General features: G+C 39.9%; 1 protein-coding gene across 1 annotated transcript in view; it reads left to right on the forward strand.

The window, feature by feature from the left end:
• Window positions 1-23,172, forward strand: part of CMIP (c-Maf inducing protein) — a 131,997-nt gene that overhangs the window by 81,543 nt on the left and 27,282 nt on the right. The window contains exons 5-10 of the mRNA XM_075188982.1: window positions 2,154-2,195; window positions 4,878-4,940; window positions 5,839-5,919; window positions 13,564-13,667; window positions 14,990-15,094; window positions 15,865-16,218. Of these exons, the coding sequence (XP_075045083.1) occupies window positions 2,154-2,195; window positions 4,878-4,940; window positions 5,839-5,919; window positions 13,564-13,667; window positions 14,990-15,094; window positions 15,865-16,218 (749 nt within the window). The remainder of the gene's footprint in view (window positions 1-2,153; window positions 2,196-4,877; window positions 4,941-5,838; window positions 5,920-13,563; window positions 13,668-14,989; window positions 15,095-15,864; window positions 16,219-23,172) is intronic.

Below are 23,172 nucleotides of genomic sequence, written 5' to 3' on the forward strand. Positions count from 1 at the left end.
GTGTTTCTGGGGTCCTGCCCCTCCATGTACATGTTACATTTACACTGCTATCACTCTCGTATCTCTATCTCTTGCTCTCGCATCTCGCTGTCTTGCACCTATATATTTCTTATCAATCTATTTCCATTCATATCAGTTGATCCCTAGAATCCCTCAATAGATAGATAGGGTGAAAAACTTGTTAAAGTCTAATTTAGGCAATGCTGTGTTTAGCTCATCTGCTGAACTTACCACAGCTGAGTCTGACAAGTAGTCTGTACGGGCTCTCACAGCCTCATTCGTTTCCTTCGCTATAACTCTTGACTTGACCTCGACAGACCTGCACAGGAAGTCACAAGAGCTATCAGACCACTGTTAGATTATTGTAATATACAGCATATTAGCATATATATAGCATATGTAATATAACATATTGAATCTGCTTTTCATACCTTCCTTCCGGTAGCTTGATGATGAGATTTGTGTCATCAAATGAGCTGGGAAAGGTTCACGATGCCGCAGATTCCATCATCACGCTCCTGCTCACCCAGCGCTCTCAAGTGGGTGGGGCTTGATGAAACAATTAGCGTCATTACAACTTGTCACTGCCCACTTTGCAGGTCGGTGCGCGGCCTTCAGTGAGAATTGTCTATTCCCCCTGGAGTGCAGGAGGTCTACCTATAACATGGGTGTCTCCCGGACATTGAGAGAGAATGGGCAACTAGTAGTAAACTCTTACTTCTGCAGAGATGCTGAAACAATTATATGTTGCATTTCAAAAACTTTCTTAACGCGTTTCTTTAAAGAGTACCTGGTTTGGAAACTTCTTTCCTTAGACACGGACTCATTCCTGTTACACCGTAAAATAAATGCCCCTTGCTTAGGGTATGCAAGGAATGTGTTCCCCATTGATGAAGCAACATATGCTTTGGCCCAATTAATTTTGTAGTCCTTGATGTGTCTAAAAAAAGGAACAGTTTTGTTTTTCTGCTCTCCATCTGGGATTGGTTGGAAACCAATGTGTTTCGTGTTAACGAAAGACTTCTGTCACTTATTTTCACACTCTATGGTAGAAAACTGGAACTACAATCATGAAGTTATTTTCTAAAACCTAGGAACCATTTGCTCACTCAAAAGTAGTCACAGTGCAGACGTTTTGTTAAGATTGAAGTTGAGGATTGTTTGATTATTTTCAGTATAGCACATCCAATTAACAGACAGGAAGGAGTGGAAAATGTTATTTCCCCTGTGGCGCAAGTTTGTCCTTACTCTACTCCTGGAACTCCAATTTGACCCTGCTGCGGGACCTCCATTGGAGGAAGAAAATAGCTGCGGTTTCCCAGAGTCCCAACGTTCACAACATGATCACTTTGACATTAGGTTTCAAAAACACCAAGTTTAGCTGTTTTACTTCCTGCTGCTCCGAATTTTGTTGACTCAAAGGGGGGAAAGACCTTGTTGAAGTCATTTCCAACATCGACTGAGCGAAAAATGTTTTTCTCGAATACGACTTCGCAAACTCTTGATTATCATTCCAAGATAAAATAATGTGTACTAGCGTTAAATCTATCTGAACCGTTTTGTGTCAACTCAATTTGTACTTCCTTCTTTCTCTGACTGGACACTTCTTATCGTTTACGTGACTTTTTATTAGACTTTTCAGCTTTCATTATGCCTTCAAATGAAGTGAGCCTGTTGGCTTAATCATACCCTTCATTACCCAGGCTCCTTTGCTCTTGTGTAGAATACACTTAACTCTATAATATAAGGAGTCTTCTAATGCTGGTCACACATGCAGACATATTTACTTGACATCACTAGGTGTGTGACCCCAAAACTAATTTAAGGCTTGAAAAATATCCAATTGATATAGATCAGATGATTGTTGCCTATTTGATCGGCAGATAACCCGCTTTCACCCGGTATGTCGGACACCCCCAAATAAATAATAATGAATATTTTAGGTTAATTTGGTGACAATTGAAAGCTAGAGGGAGTCAGTTTAAAACTATATGTCAGTTGTTTTATGGGATGCAAAATATTTACTCATATCATCACACAAATGGAAAAGTTCTAAAGCTTATCTCATACTTCCATGTTCCTATCTATCGCTGTTTGAGTTCTGTTGTAATATCTTGAAGAGGGAGATAACTGTTGGTGATTTATTTCTGCAGAACATTAATCTAACCACTCAGGAGCACGAGAGCATCATTGTGGTAAGTCAAGACATTTCTATTATTATGAGGTCTTGTAGACACGGGCTTTAAATTTCAACTTTTAACGCAAGTTCTTACATCTTGAATGCGCTTTGCCGCTGATAGCCTAAAGAATAGACTAAGTTGATGGATCTGTACACACACATCTGTCAAGGTTTATGGAGTTGTTTGAATTGTTCAGAAGTATTAATGTTTGGTTAAATACAACAGAGGGTACAGTAATTTAGTACATAGTACACTAGTGCTTTCTCGGTTTTTACATATTGCTTGGCTTCTAATTGAGCACCAGTTTCTTAATCTGTTTTAATTGTTTTGTTTGTTGTCTTGGAAAAGAACCTAAATAACAGCTTTATACATTATGATTTATTGTTGTGTATGCTGCAGAGCTTCTTAGAGCATGTTTTGGCATTGAACAATATAAATATAAAAAAGCCCAATGCCTCAGTTATGTTGCTAGTGCATTGTCAGGCTGAGTTGGTAACCTTTTCAAGTCAAGAGTATTGACATTTTGAAGTTCACACAGACATAGTCACAGGCACACAGCTCTCATCAGATCATGTGATAGCAAAGGGGGGAGAAGCAGAATGTCACAGTGCAGACAGAGCTCGGAGGGGAGTTCCAAAGACCCTCTGCTCACTTCGTCACGTGCCATGTGACTGTGGTTGCCGTGGTAGTCCAGAATAATAAATCATTAATAAGAGAAAAAAGAACAAGGGATAATGGTAAATACTGACATTCTTCTTATAGCCTGCTACAGTGATTTATGTTAAAAAAACACACCTGATATTTTCATGGGATTGCTGCTTTAAACAACAAAACATATTGTGTAGTTTTATTTAGACAACTTGCAGCTTTCCAGTTCAGGCAGAGGATGAGATGGCATACTAGGTATTGTCATTGTGCAACAGTTAACTATCCACAGGTTGCCAGGTCCTGATTTAAAGGAATGCATCTTACAATTAAAGTGAAATTATTGGCTGCTGATGACAACAACTCAAGGCAGGGAATAGGGATTAACAATAAAGGGTGTGAATAGAAGTATAATAGTTCTCAGAAGTACATGTTGAGCACTCTCATTGCCCAGTCCAGTTTATACCTGTGCAAAAGGTGCAAACCCTGGAATGTGTCATTTGTGCTTGGTGAATCATGGCTATAATGATATATACAAGATTAGGTTTATTTATACATTACTGGTGTCTTTGTTTTATGTGGGTTTTAATGTAAGTGTGAATTGTATACCACATCATTTCTACTTGTGTTCTGCAGTGGTCTACTCGCCTCAACAGAGTTAATTTTTGCAAATATTCCTCATATTCTGCCAACTCCACAAACTGTTCCCATGTGTCTACATATTGAGTCTGTAAGATAGAAGAATTTGTTGTGGGATCTCTTGAATTTGTGCACTTGGATCCCTGCGGACATCTCTGAAGAAAATAGTCTGCTGAGCCAAAGGAATGTGTTGGATATTTACAGCCTCCAGAATTGCCCCATGGCTTAAGAAATGGTTCCATTCTGTTACTTGATAACGATTTTTATCTTTTTACGATTATTTCCACTACCATCATATTTATGATGGAATAGTTAGTCATTTATGAAGCAAACAGGTATTCACTGTACCTGATTTGTGCAAAAGTCTAAATAAACTTTAAAACCCCCAAAACATTTAATAAACTAAAGTAGTGGAGTTTTACAAGCATTGGAAGATATTTATTGTATTTGTTCCTGTCATGAAAATGGGGTATTGCCCATAGAAACCAATCTAACCTCTGTTTAGAAAATGATAATGAATAGCCCCAAGTCATGTACCCCCCCAAAACTGGGAAGTGGTTTCAATTAAATGTGAGTGTCATTGGGTGCTGTTTATTTTGTCATAATTGAACACTAAAGGGAATTCAGGTAGCCGCGAGGTGTTTCCGGAACACTCCACAGAGACAGATGTGAGGAGAAAACAAGCGGAGATTCTGTACCGTAATGAGCGGCAATGGGACGATGTTTGGTGGACGCTATGGCTGCTCGCAGTCGTAAAAAGAGATCCAAACTCAACTAAGTTAATATCTACCAGAATTCGGACTTTTTGTGTCTGAAAGCATTACAGTATCTGCTGCCTGAGAAAATGCATTGTTCCTTCTGATAATTTGACACCATTATAATAAAGCCGACAGAAGTAGCATTGACTTTTTCCCTTATATTTACACAAGCACATTTTGGTTGCTTGGTTATGGAATAATTAGGTGACCTGAGTTTTCTGAAACTTTGACAGTTGTTTAAAAGAAACAAGAAATAAACAAACCCCAGCGCTCGTAAAGTATAGTCTGTTGTTGCACTGTTAATGGAAAATGAAAAACACCATAATTTCTTGCCTGCATTGTTAGTCTAGCTGTAAAGTGGTGCTAAAGCCACCAGCACAATTGTTGCATCAAGTAAGATGCCGTGTTTTATAAAAGTCTATGCAGCAAGAACAAATAAAATCACTCTTTTGTTTAAAGTTGTTGTCACCTACACACAGTGGAAGCAGCCATTTTGTCGGCTGCTTTATGCGAAGGCAGCCTATCTGCTCACTAGGAACTAGTCTTGTCAATGAGGCACAAGGCTCAAAGTGCCCTCTGTTAATGTCAGTGCACTACTTATTTGAGGAAATATCTGTTACATTGACTAATATATGTATATGGTTTTATTTTCTAGGCTATCGCTCCTCTATTGGAGAACAACCACCCTCCTCCTGACCTTTGTGAATTCTTCTGCAAGGTACTATAAAGATTTATGGGGTTCGGACCTTTTAGAGAACGTGGGGGCAACCTTTAGCTGCCCGCAGGACATGCTGATAGTTGTCGGCAGGCCCTTGGGAAAATGTCCAGCTCCATGGAGGTGGAGGCAGAATTGCAGGATACAAAACAGATGATCATCATAAATGACTGTTTTATACATTTAATTATCTTTGTCGGGTCTTGTGGAGGTTGGCGCTATCTAGCGGTGTGTGGGGGGGCACAGTAATGGGGACCTAGGATGGCAGAAAAATGGAAGGCACTGGATGATCCACAGGAGAATCAGGCAAAAGGAGGATTAGACAAGCCAGGTGTCAGAAGGCGGATGATCCACAACAAAGCCAGGGAATATACAGGAGCAAGGTCAAACGTAGCCGGGGTCTGGGTCACAAGTAACTATGCAGGACAATGAAACAAAGCAGAAGTCAAGTGCCAGGTAGAAGTCACTTGCTAAATAGGAATTTCACAGAGATACCAGCAGCAGCAAAGACAAACAAACTGGCATTTGCCTATTGGAAAAGGCAGTCTGAAAAAGGCTGGCCATAGGTGAACACGATTCTGATCAGATGATAAGGGCTTAACCTCTTGCAGGCAAGGAGAAACTGTCCAGGTATAAAAGCAACACCTCTGGTAGCACAGAGATACTGCAGCCCTAATTCAAAATAGGGACAGAGTCCTAACCATCATAACCAGCAAAAGCCATATGTCCTACATCTGCTTTATATTATTATTGGGCTGTTAGACAGAAAATTTCAAGTGTTTTTAGAAGTTTTGGAGCAAGTGTCATCCATGGGTTGTATTTATATATAATGTTTGTGTGTGTGTGTTATATTGCATTACCGTATGCTGCTTCTTGTATTATAACAATCTTCTTCTTACAGCACTGTAGAGAGCGCCCTCGTTCCATGGTGGTCATTGAGGTGTTTACCCCAGTTGTGCAAAGAATCCTCAAGCATAACATGGTAAGTGTTTCCTTTATTGATAACCTTAATCTTCGTATCGGCTTATTAATATCTTTTCCAGTTGAACAATAAAACTTTAATTTTCCCATGGTTTAGGTTTTGTTTCTGGGAAATCATAGACAACCCCCTTCCGCAATCCAATGAAAAAGTTAATTTGTTAACTGTGTTGCTTCGCATACTGAGAGGTTTATTAATTGAATATTGGCACAAATGTTGAGCTCTCCTAATCTAGCTTGGTTCTGGTTATGGCAATTCTGCCTATTTTAAGGGCGGATAATGCAAAGATTCCGCTGAGTTTGGCGAAATCTTTGTTTTTCCAGGTCCAAAGCTATGTACCCTCGGCCTGACAAAGTGGCTGAGACTCGTGTCCAAGTGGCATATTCTGTTATCACAATATTATAGTATTGTAGTCCTAGATTTCAAAATGGCTCAAATTCCTATTATTTCTCTAACATAATGGTATTTGTATAAAAAAGTTGCTGTAAAAATGTTGGCTTATTAATACAAAACAGCTGCACGATCTGTGTGTATGCCAACCCACGGTTTCTGTCGTCCACTAGAGCTGGACTTTCTCCTATTTTTATAGCCTTTATCTAACTTGTTGAGTAGCACTACTAGTCCTGACTAGGCAGAAGCGGTGCAGGTCAGCCAGTTTCATGGGACTTGGCCTTTTGTTTGAATAAAACATGTCAATAGTTTCTAGTATTCTATTTGACTCCATAAACCCATCTCACAAAGGATCATTAGAGAACCACAAACAGCGAGAACCCAAAATGCTTCTTTATGTGCGCAGTTGCGCCTACCGGTTCGTCAAGAGCATTTAAGGCACGCGCCCACGTCTGGGTCTTTGGAAACCACCCTGTAAAATCAATCTGCGTCTAGTATAGTGGATTAGCGGATACTCTGGTAGGTATGCGGGGGTGATAGCAGTAATTCCGTCACATCAAGTCCAAGCTACTACTACTTCAGGACCATTCACTTCATTCATTTAAATGCTAGCTTCCGTCTCCTCAAATACTGCTCGGCTTAATTTAGATTATATATTAAGTTAGTCATGAGGGTCAGGGGACACCAGGGGTAAATTTATCAAGCTGTGGGTTTGAAAGAGTGGAGATGTTGCCTATAGCAACCAATCAGATTCTAGTTATCATTTATTTAGTACATTCTATAAGATGACAACTACAATCTGATTGGCTGCTATAGGCACCATCTCCACTTTTTCAAATCAGCAGCTTGACAAATTTACCCCCAGGACTGTCATTATATGTGACACTATTGTATGTTTGAAGCTTTTTATTATATTGGTCTAAGGACGCCTAGAAAGGCGCTTTCCCAGAGAAGTATATAAATATAGAGATGCGTGCTAATTTCTGTGACTCCCAAAGTGGTGGAGAAAAGTCCTTTTGTGGGAGAGTAAAATAATCCTGTTCTGCATGCTAGGAGCACTTCTGTGCTTTATCTGTCATTAGCAAGAGACAACCATGATCCCAGTAACTCCTCCCATTGGCAAGTGCAAACGTTTGACCGTCCGATCCTTGCAGTTCACCTTAAAACTCAGTGAAATTTTTTTAAAAGTTGGATCGTGACCCTGATATTTTAGATTTTTGCAGTTCAGAAATAAAACCTTAGTGTCTAATTTGCTGGGATTAGGGAAGCATAAAATGCGTTTTAAAGAACGCCCATCACCCACAAATAGCAGAGGAAGACTTTTTTGGGGCGGCTATCCAAAATTTATGAGAATGCAACCTATCAAATAACTAGGAGCCAGTGCCACATTGCAATTCGTTATTACGTGGCAGATAATTGTACCCAAGACACTCTCATTTCAAGTAGTGACACGAATGTGATTCTATACTAATGGCTTTGCAATACGAGGTGTAATACAGCAAATTAAGAACTTTGTGAAGTAAAAGTAACGACTTATATGTCCAACATCCTTCATTATTCAGCGTGTAGTGACCGGACGGAAATATTCTGTCTCTGCCTTCTATATCGAGTGACGTTGGACATGCCGTTTGAGTTTATTTCACAACTTCTGCAATATTGCGTTGTGCTTGGTCAGCATTGATGACCAATATACAATTATACTTCTATACTGGAAGCAACAGAACCGAACCTACATCACTAATAAGTGCAATAAAAGGTGCAGCTATAGCAAAATACATTTTTAAAGGAATTATAAGACCATTCTAAAGTGTAACGTTCTGTAATGCCGAACCAGAATCTGCAAAATAACACAATAAATAAGTGCCTGGAAGGGAACTAGATTTAAGAACTTACTACTGAAAAATGCACCAACAAGTGTAATATTCACCCAAAAAGGCTGGTCTTGGTTTAACCATACTTATAGAAGGGGCGTGACTGGAGGGCGAAAGCGTAATTGACGTCGCGCGGGGGGGGGGAGGCAAAATGACGCGATTGGCCTCGTCCGGCCCCTACCGCCCTCCAAAATGGCGTGATTCACAGAGAGATTGGGATGCAGGAGAAATGCCAGCTTGCCCGGGAGACTGACCCGAATTTCGGGAGTCTCCCGGACTTTCCGGGAGAGTTGGCATGTATGGGTTTAACTGTGCAGAGGTTGATTTGGATTACCATTCTACGGTCTAAATTAGGCTATTGAGGAACTACAAGCTCCAGCATGCCCTGCATGTTGCCTACCTCTTTCTTCTGTTGCGATACGAGACATCTTGTAGCGTAGTTTAGTATTTAATGAATGTAAGTATGGGTCTACTTACTGCTGTCCTCCAGTGCCTTCTGAAACGCAGGTTTTCATGATATCCACACTCGAGCGCAGGTGGCTCTCTTGTTACCAAAGAGTGATTCATCCACTTGTGCTAAGGTGAAGGGGATCCTGAAAACCATCTTTGTAAGCAATACACAAGCTGGGAATACCCATCATGCATTGCTGAACTGCTCATCAGGATAGAACACTCAAGAAGTGAGGTAATGCTTCACAACACAGCTCAGACAATGGTGGGATCATGCACTAACTGGCAGATCATAACATAATGTGACTGTTCTACAGCTCTGGGTACCTCACAGAACACAGGTTTTTACATGGAAAACATTTTTATTTTCAGGAATGAGTACACTTTTACACAGCAATGCTTCTTTTACAGTGAAGTCAGCCATTTTGTAGACTGAACCAATATTCAACCTATCCAAGAAAGTATAATTTAGCCTCAGCTACGCCACTTATTCCTAGAGAACTGATAGGTTGCTTTTTAATAAATATTGGTTCACTCTGCAAAATGGTGGCTTCTATTGTGCAAAGATGACAAGTCCTATGACGTTTTGCCAGTCACAGACTTCCCAACTGTTTCCCTTTTGGACACCAAACCTCTCTCTGTCTTTCCAAACTCCTGTATGGATAAACTCCTCAAGTGATGCTCATGTATCTGCTCATGATGGCATCCATTTTGTGTCTGTTTTTTTTTTGTTTACTTATTTTTGTTGCCTGCAGTTGATCTTTTTGCTGTGTGACTATTTACAGCATGCTTCTCTACTTTTCATAACTCGCTTCTGGGAAATATGAAAATAGGAGGTGGGCGTAGCGTCACCAATTCAGTGGGGCAAGGTGCATTGTGGGGTGGATTCTGTCGTCACATCTCTGCTCACTTAGTGTTTACTGAGTTGGGTGGGGCTGGAAGACGTGATTTGCATTTTCACAACAGATCATTAACCACCTTGCAGGTAAGCACCCCTCCGAGAAAATTGCCTGCTCTCTGGGGAATCCCGGGAGGTCTCTACCTAAGTTGAGAATAGGCAACTATGGTTTACCACACAGGTGACCATCTATCTCTATACACAAGTCCACCCTCCATAACATTTGACTTTAAGCGTTTACCAGACCAGCCAGATTACATGCTGTGTGGACAAATAATCTCAACGGCGTTTTAAAAGTTTGGGAGAAATTTTATTGAGAGCGATTGTCTTTTTAAAGTGTCTCCAACACACACTGGGGCTGCCATTTTGTGAGCCTGACAACAAAAAAAATCACAACAGTGCAGCCTATCCATTTGTCCTCATCCACTTCCTGCGTCGTGCCACTAGTTCCTGGTGAATAGGACTGCATTCCTCATGAATAGTTATTTAGCTCACAAAATGGCTGCCTACACTTGGTGTAGGAAACTGGTTACTTTTTACAGTGTCCTTCATTGCTATCGAAAATTCTGGGAAATATATAAGTGCTTTTTACTATATAGCTATTTTAATTCTTAAAGTGGATCTACAACTGTGTTTCACTTGACGCTCTCATGTTCGTATATTAGAGCTGAAAATTATAGTTTTAGTTTAACAACAACTGGAGAGCACATCAATGATAGAGATGTATAGAGACGCTTAGCGTCCAATCAAAGGAAGGTGTATTTAGTGCAGAGTAGGTGCTGTATCGTGACCTACAAATTATTACACTCTCTCTGACAGCAATACAGCTATGAATTAACTTGTATGCAAAGAACAGCAGTCTCCTGCACTCGGATTACAGGAGGACCAGTCTCCCGCTGCTTTGAACTGCTGTTTTAAATTGACTACCTATTTGCCCAATTCCAATAATTGAAGGGTATCAAATGAATTGCAGATGTACTGGATCTGTTTTACCGGCTTGGATACCTCTCTCTATCTGCTGGTGGAGGTTGGAAAACACCTGCATATGCAGGTAATATTGTGTGTCCAATATCTGTTATGTCACATATAATAGACAATGAGTTATGTGTACATGTGCGAGTCAGGTTCTTGCGAAATGAATATATTTCTTAGAAAATGCCATTTTGTTGTTTTCAATTGCATCAGTGTCAATCAAGTATTAACTTGTGAAATGCAAAACTATTTCAATGGCGAGATTTTAAATCATTGGTGAAATGTGTCATAAGATATGTGGTTTAGCTTGAAGGAACATTCTACTACTTCACTTAAGGGTGTGTTCATCTCTCAGCCTATCGCCCGGGCACAGTGCAGGTGTCCTGTTTGCGGCTGCGTTCTCCTGACTAATAATTCAGCCCATTAAATGGCTGCCTCCACTATAAACAACAAGAAAACATTGACAGGCTCCGCACTGTGGAGCATTAACGTATGAACTGGTGTGTCTTGTGACAACTTTGGGCAAATAGGCAAGTTTCTCCGTAACTGACAGGATCTAATAATACTAAAAAAAACAATATGTTAATGATTTGACTTCTGCAATTTATCTCCCACATTTCCAGATGTTTTTTTCCCCTCAGAACTGCACAAACGTCCTGAATTTTACCATTTTTTTTAAAAGCAGATTTCTAACTCTCTCTTTCTATGAGTATACTTTTTGTTCCCCATGTTCAAGAAATGTAAAATTGTAAAGGACATGTCAGATTTAATGTTTGACTTGCATACATGACCGTAGGTAAAAAATGAAGAGGAAAGGTTGACAAAGAGCCATTGTGATACGAAGTACGATGGAGTCAGCCATTTTGTATGCAGAACCAATAATCAGGTGACCATGGGTCACGCTCCTTGCCTCAGTGATGCCGCTAGTCCCTAGTGAATAGATAGGCTGCAGACTCTTGGAATGTTGGTTCGGCTTACAAAATGGCTGCCTGAAACCTGGAAATTAATATTTTAGACAATATTAGTTTGCATATGAATGAAAGTAAATTAACTGGCTAATGTATGTTTCTCTTCTTTTTCCCAACACATTTTTAATGGTAAATCTGTCATGTTAGCCTAATACAATGGTGTCCAGCAGCAGTGTAGGAATTTTCTTAAACATATGAATGTAATTTAAAAAAGAAGATGCACTTGTTTCTGCTTTAATCCTGTTTATAACTGCAAGTAAGGGGTGTTTTGATGTTAGATTCCAAGATAACCCCACAAATGTACCAATATCATTGCCTCTACCATGTTTCCCCCAATATTCTTGAGGAATAACCAGAACAAGGAACGTTCATGGTTTTATACTATGAAAAATGTATAGATACATGTTACATACTACACTGTGTGTATATGTTATGGATAAAGTCAGAAACATACCTAATATGAGTAAGTTACTATGGGTGACAATCGTTTCTGCAAGTGCTATCGGTATGATTGTCACAGTATGAGGTGTAGTTTAGTGTTAGGGACTGGGAGTGGAGATGTTGCCTATAGCAACCAATCAGATTCTAGCTGTCATTTTGTAGAATGCACTAAATAAATGACAGCTAGAATCTGATTGGTTGCTATAGGCAACATCTCCACTTTTTCAAACCCGCAGTTTAGTAAATCTAGCCCTATGTCCTATTTAGTCTAAGTCAAATAGGGTTCATTTTATATGTAAAATGAACCTGTCATCCCCATATAAACTCACTGATTTTGTTTTGTTTTTATATATATAAACTGTTATTGTCTAGATGACTGTTTTGGGACAGGGTAGGAAAATTAATTCCGGCACTACTTTGTGCCCAAAGCAATGACAAGGGCCTGGTGACTGGTGGAATCTAATCTCCAGCCTTAATGGAACTATATCCTAATTGTATTTTTATTTATTTGCTTAACTTTGTCTAGTGAAGGCTAATGCATATGCTAGGTGTAGCTGTATGTCATCCCTCTTGTGTAGGAGCTGATCCAAGTTTGTGGGGTTGTGTCTTTGCCTGCTCTTGTTCATGTTTTCAGTCCTTTCCAGACCTGGCCACACCCCCCTCGTGATGTCATACCCACCCCAATGATGTCACACATACCCCTTGCCACTAGGCTAGGCTATAGAGATAAAGGGATTCTGGGGATGAACAGGCAAACAACGGAACTGTACTAAATGGTGAGCTTTGCAAACAGACTTTCTGACACTATCATAGGAGCTAGGTAAAGGCCTATAACAATTTTATATATACGTATCTCTTAAAACAAACACTTGACAGATAGAAATTAAGATAAAATATATATCTGTTTAGTGTCCCTTTAAACGTGGCCTTGATTGAGTTCATTAGGGATAAAGTGCTCATTGGAAACACCAAACAATGTCTGGATAGTGTCACCATTACCCAGCTAGTGTTGTCATTATTGGGTTTCAGACTTTATCCGTAACATGTAGATTGCTCGAAAGAGTGGGTTTACACTCCATTCTGAATCTCCCAGCACAAGACTATACTGGCTCTTCTTCTTGCTGTTTTCCATACAGTGTTTGCTATCTATCTTCTGTTATCTATACGCAATAGACAGTGCACAGAAAGCATAATTACGCAATACCAAAAAAAAATCATAATTTTATAATCGCAGGAATTAAAGCAAGTCTGTGTAATATGTAAAGGTAGATTTGACAATTTACTCAACCTTAAATCATTAGTACATTGTGTTTCAGCTTTTTAAAAGGGGTCCATTACAGGCAGGCATTTTGTTGGCGAAACCAATACACAAGCCAAGGCAGCCTATCAATTCACTAGCAACCAGTGCCTTGTTTCTAAATGATGACACCGCTTCCTATTGAATTAATTACTAGGTTTGATTTGTATACATATTGGGTTCAGCCTACAAACTGACTGTCTCCAGCTTGTGTACTTGTGAATCTTCTATATAAAGTATATTGAGAGAGTATCGCTGAAAGTCACTAGATACTGAAGAAGGAACGTTTTGGAGGGAATCTGGTGCCAGCAATCTTTCAAACGGATCTTTTTCTTCCTTTTTTCGTTTTTTTTTGTCCAGGATTTTGGGAAGTGTCCTCGGTTAAGGCTGTTCACTCAGGAGTACATACTGGCTTTGAATGAACTGAACGCGGGAATGGAAGTGGTGAAGAAATTTATACACAGGTTAGTGGCTGGTCGTGACTACTGGATTGTTGTCTCCCATGACCGCAAACGTGCAAATTGAAGGTACAATATTTCATGCTTTGCGGAATATTCATTGTCATCATTAGCATTTTAGGTACTCTGCTATATTTAATACTGTGTTGCTGGTATCATTGATAATGTGGAGTTCAGGTCCGTCCCTCCTGGCAACATTTTTTTTTTGTGCCTGTAACCGAGGTGACATTATCACTTCAAAATGATTTTTAAGTATTGGAACACTTTGTTCTGAGAAATGCCTTACATTCCTTGCAGGTTTAATCTAGCTCTCCCCTTTAAGCGGTTATTATTTTTTAAAATATAAACCTGGCCAAGTTACACTAATCAATATCAATGTTAAACCTTTGTTTCCTCTTGGTCTTAAACTATGGCTCCAGGAGATTGTGTGTACTGAGGCCAGAATAAATATAAAGTTGTATGAATGGACTTTGTGTCATGTAGAGGTGTGTTTGACACCACAATCGTCCTGCACGAATTGACAGGAGTCTCCCATCAAAAGCGTATCTCTCATAGTAACAGGGGGAGCAGCTGCTGGATGGGGGGGGGGGGGGTTCTGGTGGCCCACCTCCCCTGTTAAAGACCCATGTGTGTTTTGTTTTTTTTTACCCTTGAGCAGTTAATGGAAGCTCTTACAAAGTTTTCCTAAGGTGCCCTCAAATGTCTAGTTACGCGCCAGGTTCACATCCATATTGTGTGCTGTTAGAGGACCCTGCTCTTTCCAATATCTAATTCTTAGTCTGTGGCTTTCTACTTGCCTGCATTCCCCTCTTCATGTTGTGATATTGCCTGTGCTCAGTAACATAATCACAAGAGCATAGAGATCATTGCCTCCCACAAGATCTGTGATTGGCTACAGGTTATTTTGTCCCCACCCGCTTCAAAACCTGTAAAACAGACATAAGCAGGAGAAGAATAGCGATAACACTAATCAAATGCACCATTAAAAAGTGTAATATAGATTATGGTATATTGCTATATTTACATGTGTAAAGTTTGTAAAGAAATAATCAGTAAATTAGTATGTTGCAAAATCGTGAATTTGCTATAATTTAATAACAAGGATTAGACTGATTGAGACCTGCACAGGACAGGCCGTATCTCTGTCTCCTCAGTGGATTATTTTCCTAATCTATGTTGTTTCTTCTCTTTATAACTACTTTATATGTATATAGTCATAATAAGACCATCACTGTATTTGTATTGACTTCTTTGTTTTAGAGATATATGTTTATGTGATTTATATGTATGTTGTATGTGATATAAATGTATGTTGCTTTTTTTTCCAGTATGCATGGTCCCACCGCAAACTGTCCACACCCCAGGGTCTTACCAAACCTGGTTGCTGTCTGTCTGGCTGCCATTTATTCTTGCTATGAAGAATTTATCAACAGGTAAGTGCCTGTAATGTTGAGTGTTCTAAGTGACCGCTCTAAAACATTCTAGCATTCTAGACGGGCCTAAATATACCATACAGATTTGATGAGACCAAGGGCAGTTAGCATTGGACAAATGGCTTAATGTTCATTTTCTTGTTTTGTTATAATTTTTTTTGCCTGGTTGACCTCAGCAGCTACATAATAATTCAATAGTATCTACAGAGAAGGCTACAAAACAAAACAGATGCATTCAGTGTCTAAAAAAATAATAATGCAGTTACATAGATCGTAATTTTGACGGGGATCAGTTAGACCCCGGTACCTGGGGACCATTGTTGCTTCCCGGTAGAGCCTGAGGTTCTTTGTGAAAGAGTCAGAAATGAAAAGCTACATTAGAAAAGCCACTCTATAGATTTTCAAGTGCAGCGACCAGGGGGGTGTATGTGTATCTTAGAATTATCCCTGCCATAGGATTGACAAGGAGGGCTTTGGAAGTGCAGCGACCAGGGGGGTGTATGTGTATCTTAGAATTATCCCTGCCATAGGATTGACAAGGAGGGCTTTGGGAGGAGATATAGGGAAAGAGAAATAATGTCAACTCTAATGAATGATGAGGTTGTCAAGCAGACTTACTTTCTTTATCCCTTAATATTTACATTTCACAAATACAAAGGAAAGAGTACTATATATTACAGTCCCTTTCAGTGTAATGGAGATAGGTTGATGTAGCAGATTTACTTGCTATAGACACTGTATAGTAAACACGATTCTAATTTCCTTTGAAGCCGGGACAACTCTCCAAGTCTAAAGGAAATCCGCAATGGCTGCCAGCAGCAGTGCGATCGCAAACCCAACATCCCCTTACGGCTCCTTCACACCAACCCAGATCTGGTTTCCCAAGAGGTGACGTCGGCGGAATCTCGGCACAAGTCGGTCATTGTCACATCGAATGAGATCCACGTGGAAGTGGAGCGCAACAACACCGTCAACCAGAAGTTGAAGGCAAACACCGGCAACGACAGTGAACCCAACCTGATCGACTGTCTGTTGATCAGCCCAGTTTGCAGCACCATGAGCATCGAACTGAGCCCACAGGCCGAGCGGGTGCTGGGGTGCTACGTGGAAATACTGAAGATGCTGTAAGTAGTCACGACAAATAGTATTTACTGCTTTATCCGTCATTTATAGCACAAAACCTCTGTTCCATAATGTGTTATTTTTTTTCCTATTATTATTATCATACCTCCCAACTTTATTTTCCTCCCATTTTGAGATCCCATTTTGCCAAGGAGGGCAAGGCCAAAATAATGCGATTTGCTGCTATTAGCGTCAAGACTCCTGTCCTTCCCACATCACTAGGAGATGGGTTGGAGGCAGGAGATTGGCCAACTCTCCCGGGGGTCAGAGAGACCTATCTGGGCCTTCTGGGAGAGCGGGCCAGTATGATTATTATTATTATTATAATTTATTATTATTATTGTATTAACTATTATTGATTGATGATACACATCTGAAAAATTCAAAAAATTATATTAGCTTTTATAAGCTAGAAAAACATTTCCTGCATAAATAAGCCTACACAAAACATGGCTCTTCTTGAATCCTAATCCGCTTTAATTCTGATGGTTAAAATGGGGGGGGGGGGGGGGGCAGGGATTAAAAGATGACCGCTACTACAAGAGTTACCCACCAAAAAAGTATTTTGGTTACTGTTATTACAATGATTGGTTGACCATTTTTATTTAATGGGCTGTTGCTGACTTTTGAGTTTGCCCACTGAAGCACCTATCGCATTGATAGCTGTTATGTGCCTTAAACGTCTGTTCATGAGAATGCAGCCTGTCGATTGGTTGGGAATCTGTGACATCGCATAGGCACTTCATGGCCATGGTTCTTAATAAACCGCTAGGCTACATTCAAGGTACAGACCACAAAATAGCGGAAAGGAATGTATCTGCAATATGATATAATTATGTAATATGTGTAGACTTTATTGGAACATAAGACAAATGATTCTGAAAAGCTATAGAATGACATTAAATAACATTACAGACATGGGAGTATTGCTTTACACAGAACTGTACTGTTTTCAGATAAGTCATTTTCAATTTGCATGTACCATGGTGTCATCGTTGACCCTTTGCCAAAGTAGCACTGTTCTTTGTTTTCTGGTTAATGCAGCCCACAAGGCAATTTAAAACAATTGCGCCTGAGTATAAATTGGTGGATTGCTAGATGTACCAGATAAGGTTTTATCTAAGTACCCATTATCTGACAATCGTCGGTAAGATTAGTGGGTGCAGAGAGAGTGGCTCTGAGTGAGGACATTGCACAGCGCTGTAAGTTCCATTATCACTGGTTTGCTTTGTCTCTGTGTCGGTGTTACCTGCAGCATTCAGAAGCGTTAACGCTGTAAAATGCAATGGAGTTTCTGAGTGCATAGTTCTCTATGCAGCAGGGAAGCTTCAATACATGTTAATTCTAATGCTCTTTTTAAGCATGGACAAAGTACATGTTGGTTTTTAATACCCACATATATGAATCCAACGTAAGAAGTATTACATTTCTACTCTGAAATCCTTCCTCCATTTTATAGGAATGACAACACCCTGGGCCTGATTCATTAAGGATCTTAACTTGAGAAACTTCTTATTTCAGTCTCCTGGACAAAACCATGTTACAATGCAAGGGGTGCAAATTCATATTCTGTTTTGCACATAAGTTAAATACTGACTGTTTTTCATGTAGCACACAAATACTTGATAGCTTATTTGTTCACTGAAATCTTAAGTTGATATTTGTGTGCTACTTGACAGAACAGCCAGTATTTAACTTATGTGCAAAACAGAATACTAATTTGTACCCCTTGCATTGTAACATGGTTTTGTCACGAAACTGAAATAAGAAGTTTCTCAAGTTAAGATCCTTAATGAATCAGGCCCCCTGTCTTTATCCTGCTCCTCACTTTGGTACAAAATTAAAAACATATGTTATAGATTGGGGTATATTTATTGAACCTTTTAAAATGGAAAAGTGGAGGTTCTATTTATCATTTATTTAATATATTCTAGAAAATGATAGCTAGAAGCTTAATAGTTGCTATGGGTAGCACCTACACTTTTCCTAATTTTGCCCCATAGAGTTTGTCTGTTGAAATTAGAGTGTCATCCTTATGCCAATAGCAGTTCATTTGACAACTGCCTACTTCAAAAATCAGTCATTGGAGTTCAGAGTTTACATAAGTTGCTTTTTTTTTCATGAGTACAATGTTGGGGTATGTTGAACACAGTTATTTGGTTTTCATTTTTCTAATGCGTTGTTCCAAAAATACAGCCACCTGTTAGCTCATACTCGCCAACCTTATGTTGGCCGGGTCCGGGAGATCCTGGAGGGCAGGAGGGGTGTAAGGGCTGAGGGGGCGGGGCTTCGCAATTCGCGTCATTTTGGCCCCGCCCCAGTGATGTAAAAATTACGCAAATCACGAACCACCCCCCCCTCCGCCCATACATTCTGGCTCTAATTTTATTGAAGTGGGCAGATGGGCCAGATGTGGGAGAATCGCCAGCTCTTCCGGAATTCCGTGAGACCTATCTGAGATACAGAAGTCTCCCGGACATTCCAGGAGAGTTGGCATGTATGTGTTAGCTACAACAGCCTATCTATGTGACTTCCCCTGGTAGGAAGAGCTATCCACCTGCCACAGCACACCACAGACGTAAACAAACTTTGTGCCATTGCTAAGGTTGCAGAGGGGGTCATTTGAGGGGAGGTTCTCTTGAGTGTCCTACAAAAGGACATTTTTTTTTTAATGGAGTGATTAGTCAGAGCAGCCGGTTTGTTAGTTGGTTCTGCTCTTATTTTTCTCCAACTGTGGATTCTACTGATAAAAAGAAAAATATTTACATATCTCCTAACATATTTATTTTACATGACTTCTGTTAGGAAATCAGAATGATTTCTACTTCATTGATGGGAAACCCTGCAGAGATATTACCAGGAAGTTTGTGTCACAAAAAAATAGTTCTGGGCAATCTTGACCCTGTCTAATTAATTCTTATTTTAGCCTTAGAATATTTTATTTAAATAATGCTTCAGGCTGATATATTTTCCAGAAAAGAAAAACAACTATCCCATCCCCCTTAATTATTACTACTCCCTTTTTTTTCTGTGATACCATTTATATTTGCGTACTTGCACTACGTGGCCAAAAGTTTGTGGACACCTCTTCTAATTAATGTATTTGGACATTTCAGCCACACCCATTGCTAACAAGTGCATACAATTAAGCATACAGCCATCTCTGTAGTCAAACATCAGTACGACCTATTCTACTACTAAAGAGCTTGGTGACTGCCAACGTGGCACAGTGATAGGATGCCACCTTTACAAGTCAACTGTAAGTGCTTTTATTGTGAAGTGGAAAATATAAGAGCAACAATAGTTCAGCCGCAAAGTATTGGGCCACACAAGCCCACAGAACGGGACCACTGAGTGCTGAATGGCGTAGCTCAGAGAAATCATTCACTACCAACTTCCAAACTGCTTCTGGAGGCACAAGAACTGAATGGTTACGGTGTCCAGATGTGCAAAGCTGATACAAACCTCCCAATCCAATGGGATCTCAGCTTGGCAGACTTGCTGTGGATAAATAGGCTGGTGGATTAGATTAGATTGGTGGATTCATATATAGGGGCAGAACCACTGATGTCACAGCGGCTTAAATGAATGCAGTCTCAACTTTTTGACCTGTATCCTATATTATCAGCACACTGTCCTTAATATGTGGGAGGAAATTAAGCCATCTGTAGTGGAGTGGAAGGTAACCATTTACGTTTACATTGAAAATGACCATATGTTTTACATTTATGGTTGATATCTTAAAATGTCATTTTGTCAATGCTTTATTTAGTCCATTAGGCTTTAGAGCACAGGCTTGTACTGACAAAAAATATACATCTCAAATTATCTGTTTTGTCATTGTTAGGGCTCCTCAGTGCAGGATAGGGTCTTCTGGACAGCATTCAGCGTGATACAGAGACTGCTGCACTAAACCAGTGAGAAGAATTATGCAGATTTTTAAACTTTTAAGGACAATGTGTAAATATGTCAGAGATATTCAAGATAATAAACATCTGGGTAAAGTCATTTACTTGGTTTAATTAGATCAGCACATGGTGTCTGGTGATACCAGTGACCAAGACATGGTATATGTGTGCATCTAAGAAGATGATATATACATTCTAGAATTCTAGAAAATTACATATAGAAATATAATGCAATAAAAACTACATGGGTCCATTCTATATACATAAATACTCCCCTTGCCACGTGTGTTGAGTTATTTATCATCTCCACAAAAGTATTTTAGAACAATACTCTGTGGAAATCTTAATGCTTCTCTTATTAAACAGGCAGGCAGTGACTAACAGCTTGGCAGACTTGCTGTGGATAAATGGGCTGTCTGGTTTGGTGGATTCATATAGAGGGCCAAAGCCAGTAATGTCTGATATGTCCTAATTTAGTTCACAATTTCAGTTTCATTCCCAGCTTTTGGTTATGCAGAGTACAGTAAAAGACCTGAGACTGCCCTATTGTCAAATCCTAATTCAACCCAACTCTCGCAATAAATTCAGGAACATTGAGCCCTCATATACAGCTTGAGGGGTATATTTACTAAACTGCGTATTTGAAAAAATGGAGATGTTGCCTATAGCGACCAATCAGATTCTAGTTATTTATTTAGTACATTCTACAAAATGACAGCTAGAATCTGATTGGTCGCTATTGGCAACATCTCCACTTTTTCAAATACGCAGTTTAGTAAATATACCCCCAAGACTTAAAATGTACAACCTGTGAGACCCAGCACTGCACAGCAAATACTAAGCAATGTTGCCCCAGGCTGAGGAGACAGTTGGCTACAATTGTACCAGTCTCATCCACCAAATTTAAAAGATGTTTGAAACCCCGAGGGTAAATGTATCAAGCTGTGAGTTTCCAGGCGGGTTTGAAAAGTGGAGATGTTGCCTATAGCAACCAATCAGATTCTAGTTATCATTTTGTAGAATGTACTAAATAAAAGATAACAAGAATATGATTGGTTGCTATAGGCAACATCTCAACTTTTCAAACCCGCCGGAAACTCTCAGCTTGATACATTTACCCCCCGATCTGCTGTATCAAGTAATAATTTTATGCCACAGCTCAGTAGTTTGGGATACAACCAAAATTATAAATAATGGTTAAATAGAGGGAATTACTTTACACTTATGAAAATAATAGTTAATATTGAAACTAACGCTGACCCCTGACTGGATCACATAGCCCCACAAAGCTTGAAAAATGATAGATTTATGTAGGAATTAAGGTTGGCCCTAAATTTAGAGCTCGCACATCGACAGCGCAATGGTTAAATTCCACAGCGAGGGAAAACCCTAATGGCTCTAAGATTAGACAACCAAGTAGTATTTGACCTTCTTCTCCTGCCAGGTAATAAGATTAGCTGACTGGCTTTCTTCTAAAACAAAAGTATTTCACTCCATGGATTCCAGGAAGAGAGAAGTGAGGAAAAAATGAGAACCTTGCCTCATCCTGTTATTACCATTGTACTGAAGACGTTGACTTCTTCTATGACTGTGCCATGCAAATAGATCTTGGCTCGGTTCTGGAAATTCTCATTCTGGGGGTCATATGTTTCAGAAAAGCCATTTGTCTGCGTACAAGAAGGGAAAAAAATAATCTGTTCTTAGTCTGCTATGTCCTAATTTAGTTCACAATTTGTTTCATTCCCAGCTTTCAGTTATGCAGAGAACAGTGAGAGCCCCGAGACTGCCCTATTGTCAAGTCCCATTTGAACCCAGCTCTCACATTAAGTTCAGGAACAATTTGCCCTCATTTGGGTCCAAAAAGGAGATTGAGACATTTATAGCCTGTGAGCCCCAGTGTAGCTGCACACAGGGACGTAACTATCGTAGGTGCAGTTACTACAGGGGCCCACCTTCCCTGTCATAGCCAGGGCTGCCAAGAGGAATTTGGGGCCCCAGTACAGCAACTTTGTGGTCCCCCCTCCACTGATAAGAAGGAAAAAGGTTGTGTGCCTGCGGTGCCGTCAAATGACTCATGGCCACATTGTGTTGAGGGTATAGCCATCATGGGGCATAGCTGCGCCTCTTTAGACATGACATGTATTAAAACGGTGTTGCTTTCACCTACCTGTTATTGCAGTTTCACAACCTGGTACTGGATTCTCGTTTGGATCCTGGAATGTTGGGGCCTGTATAGGTACATGAAATACGGAAAACCGAGCAACAAGTGAGCACAGTACATAACACAGATCACGCAGTATATAATACATACATTCTAATAAAACATTAAATTTATCACACCCTCCCCGAGCCATATCCCGCCACTCGCCAGCCATATCCCGCCACTCATCAGTCATATCACGCCACCCGCCAGCCACTTCACGCCACCTGCCAGCCATTACACGCCATCTACCAGCCATATCACGCCCCTCTACAGCCATATCACACCCCCCCAGCCACATCACGACTAAAGGGAGCGACCACTTTAGGAAAATATTTTCCTAGGTAGTGGTGCAGCTTTAAGATGGATAAGCTATTTAGCATCGTACACCTATGATAACTTCTGCCCTGCTTTAAAGGCTTTCGTCTGAGTACTGTTGTGATATTTTTCAAGATGATTTTACATAATAAACCAAGCAGTATTTTAGGCTTATTGCTGCTTTAAAGATTTCAGTGGGCTACATGAATGTGTGATCCTGGTCATCATAGATGCTTCGTATGTGCACATTTCCTTTAAATATAATGTCATTTCTGAGAAAACCTATTCTAGAAAAAAAAAAAACAGGTTCTGAAAGGAAATTGCGTAAGTCTATGGGATTCTGGTTTATAGCTGTCACATCTTCCCTCAAAACAAGGAAATGGGGTCATGATCGCGGGGGGTCTCACTTCATTCATGTGACAACCACATAGACACAAGTACAGGGTGTAGCGTATCAGTTATCAGCAGGTTTTGTGTTCTCTTGAATATTGCAAAATAAAGAAAAAAACTGTGTGTTCATAAATGTCTGT

The sequence above is a fragment of the Mixophyes fleayi genome, chromosome 10, assembly GCF_038048845.1.
Source record: "Mixophyes fleayi isolate aMixFle1 chromosome 10, aMixFle1.hap1, whole genome shotgun sequence".
Classification (NCBI taxonomy): domain Eukaryota; kingdom Metazoa; phylum Chordata; class Amphibia; order Anura; family Limnodynastidae; genus Mixophyes; species Mixophyes fleayi.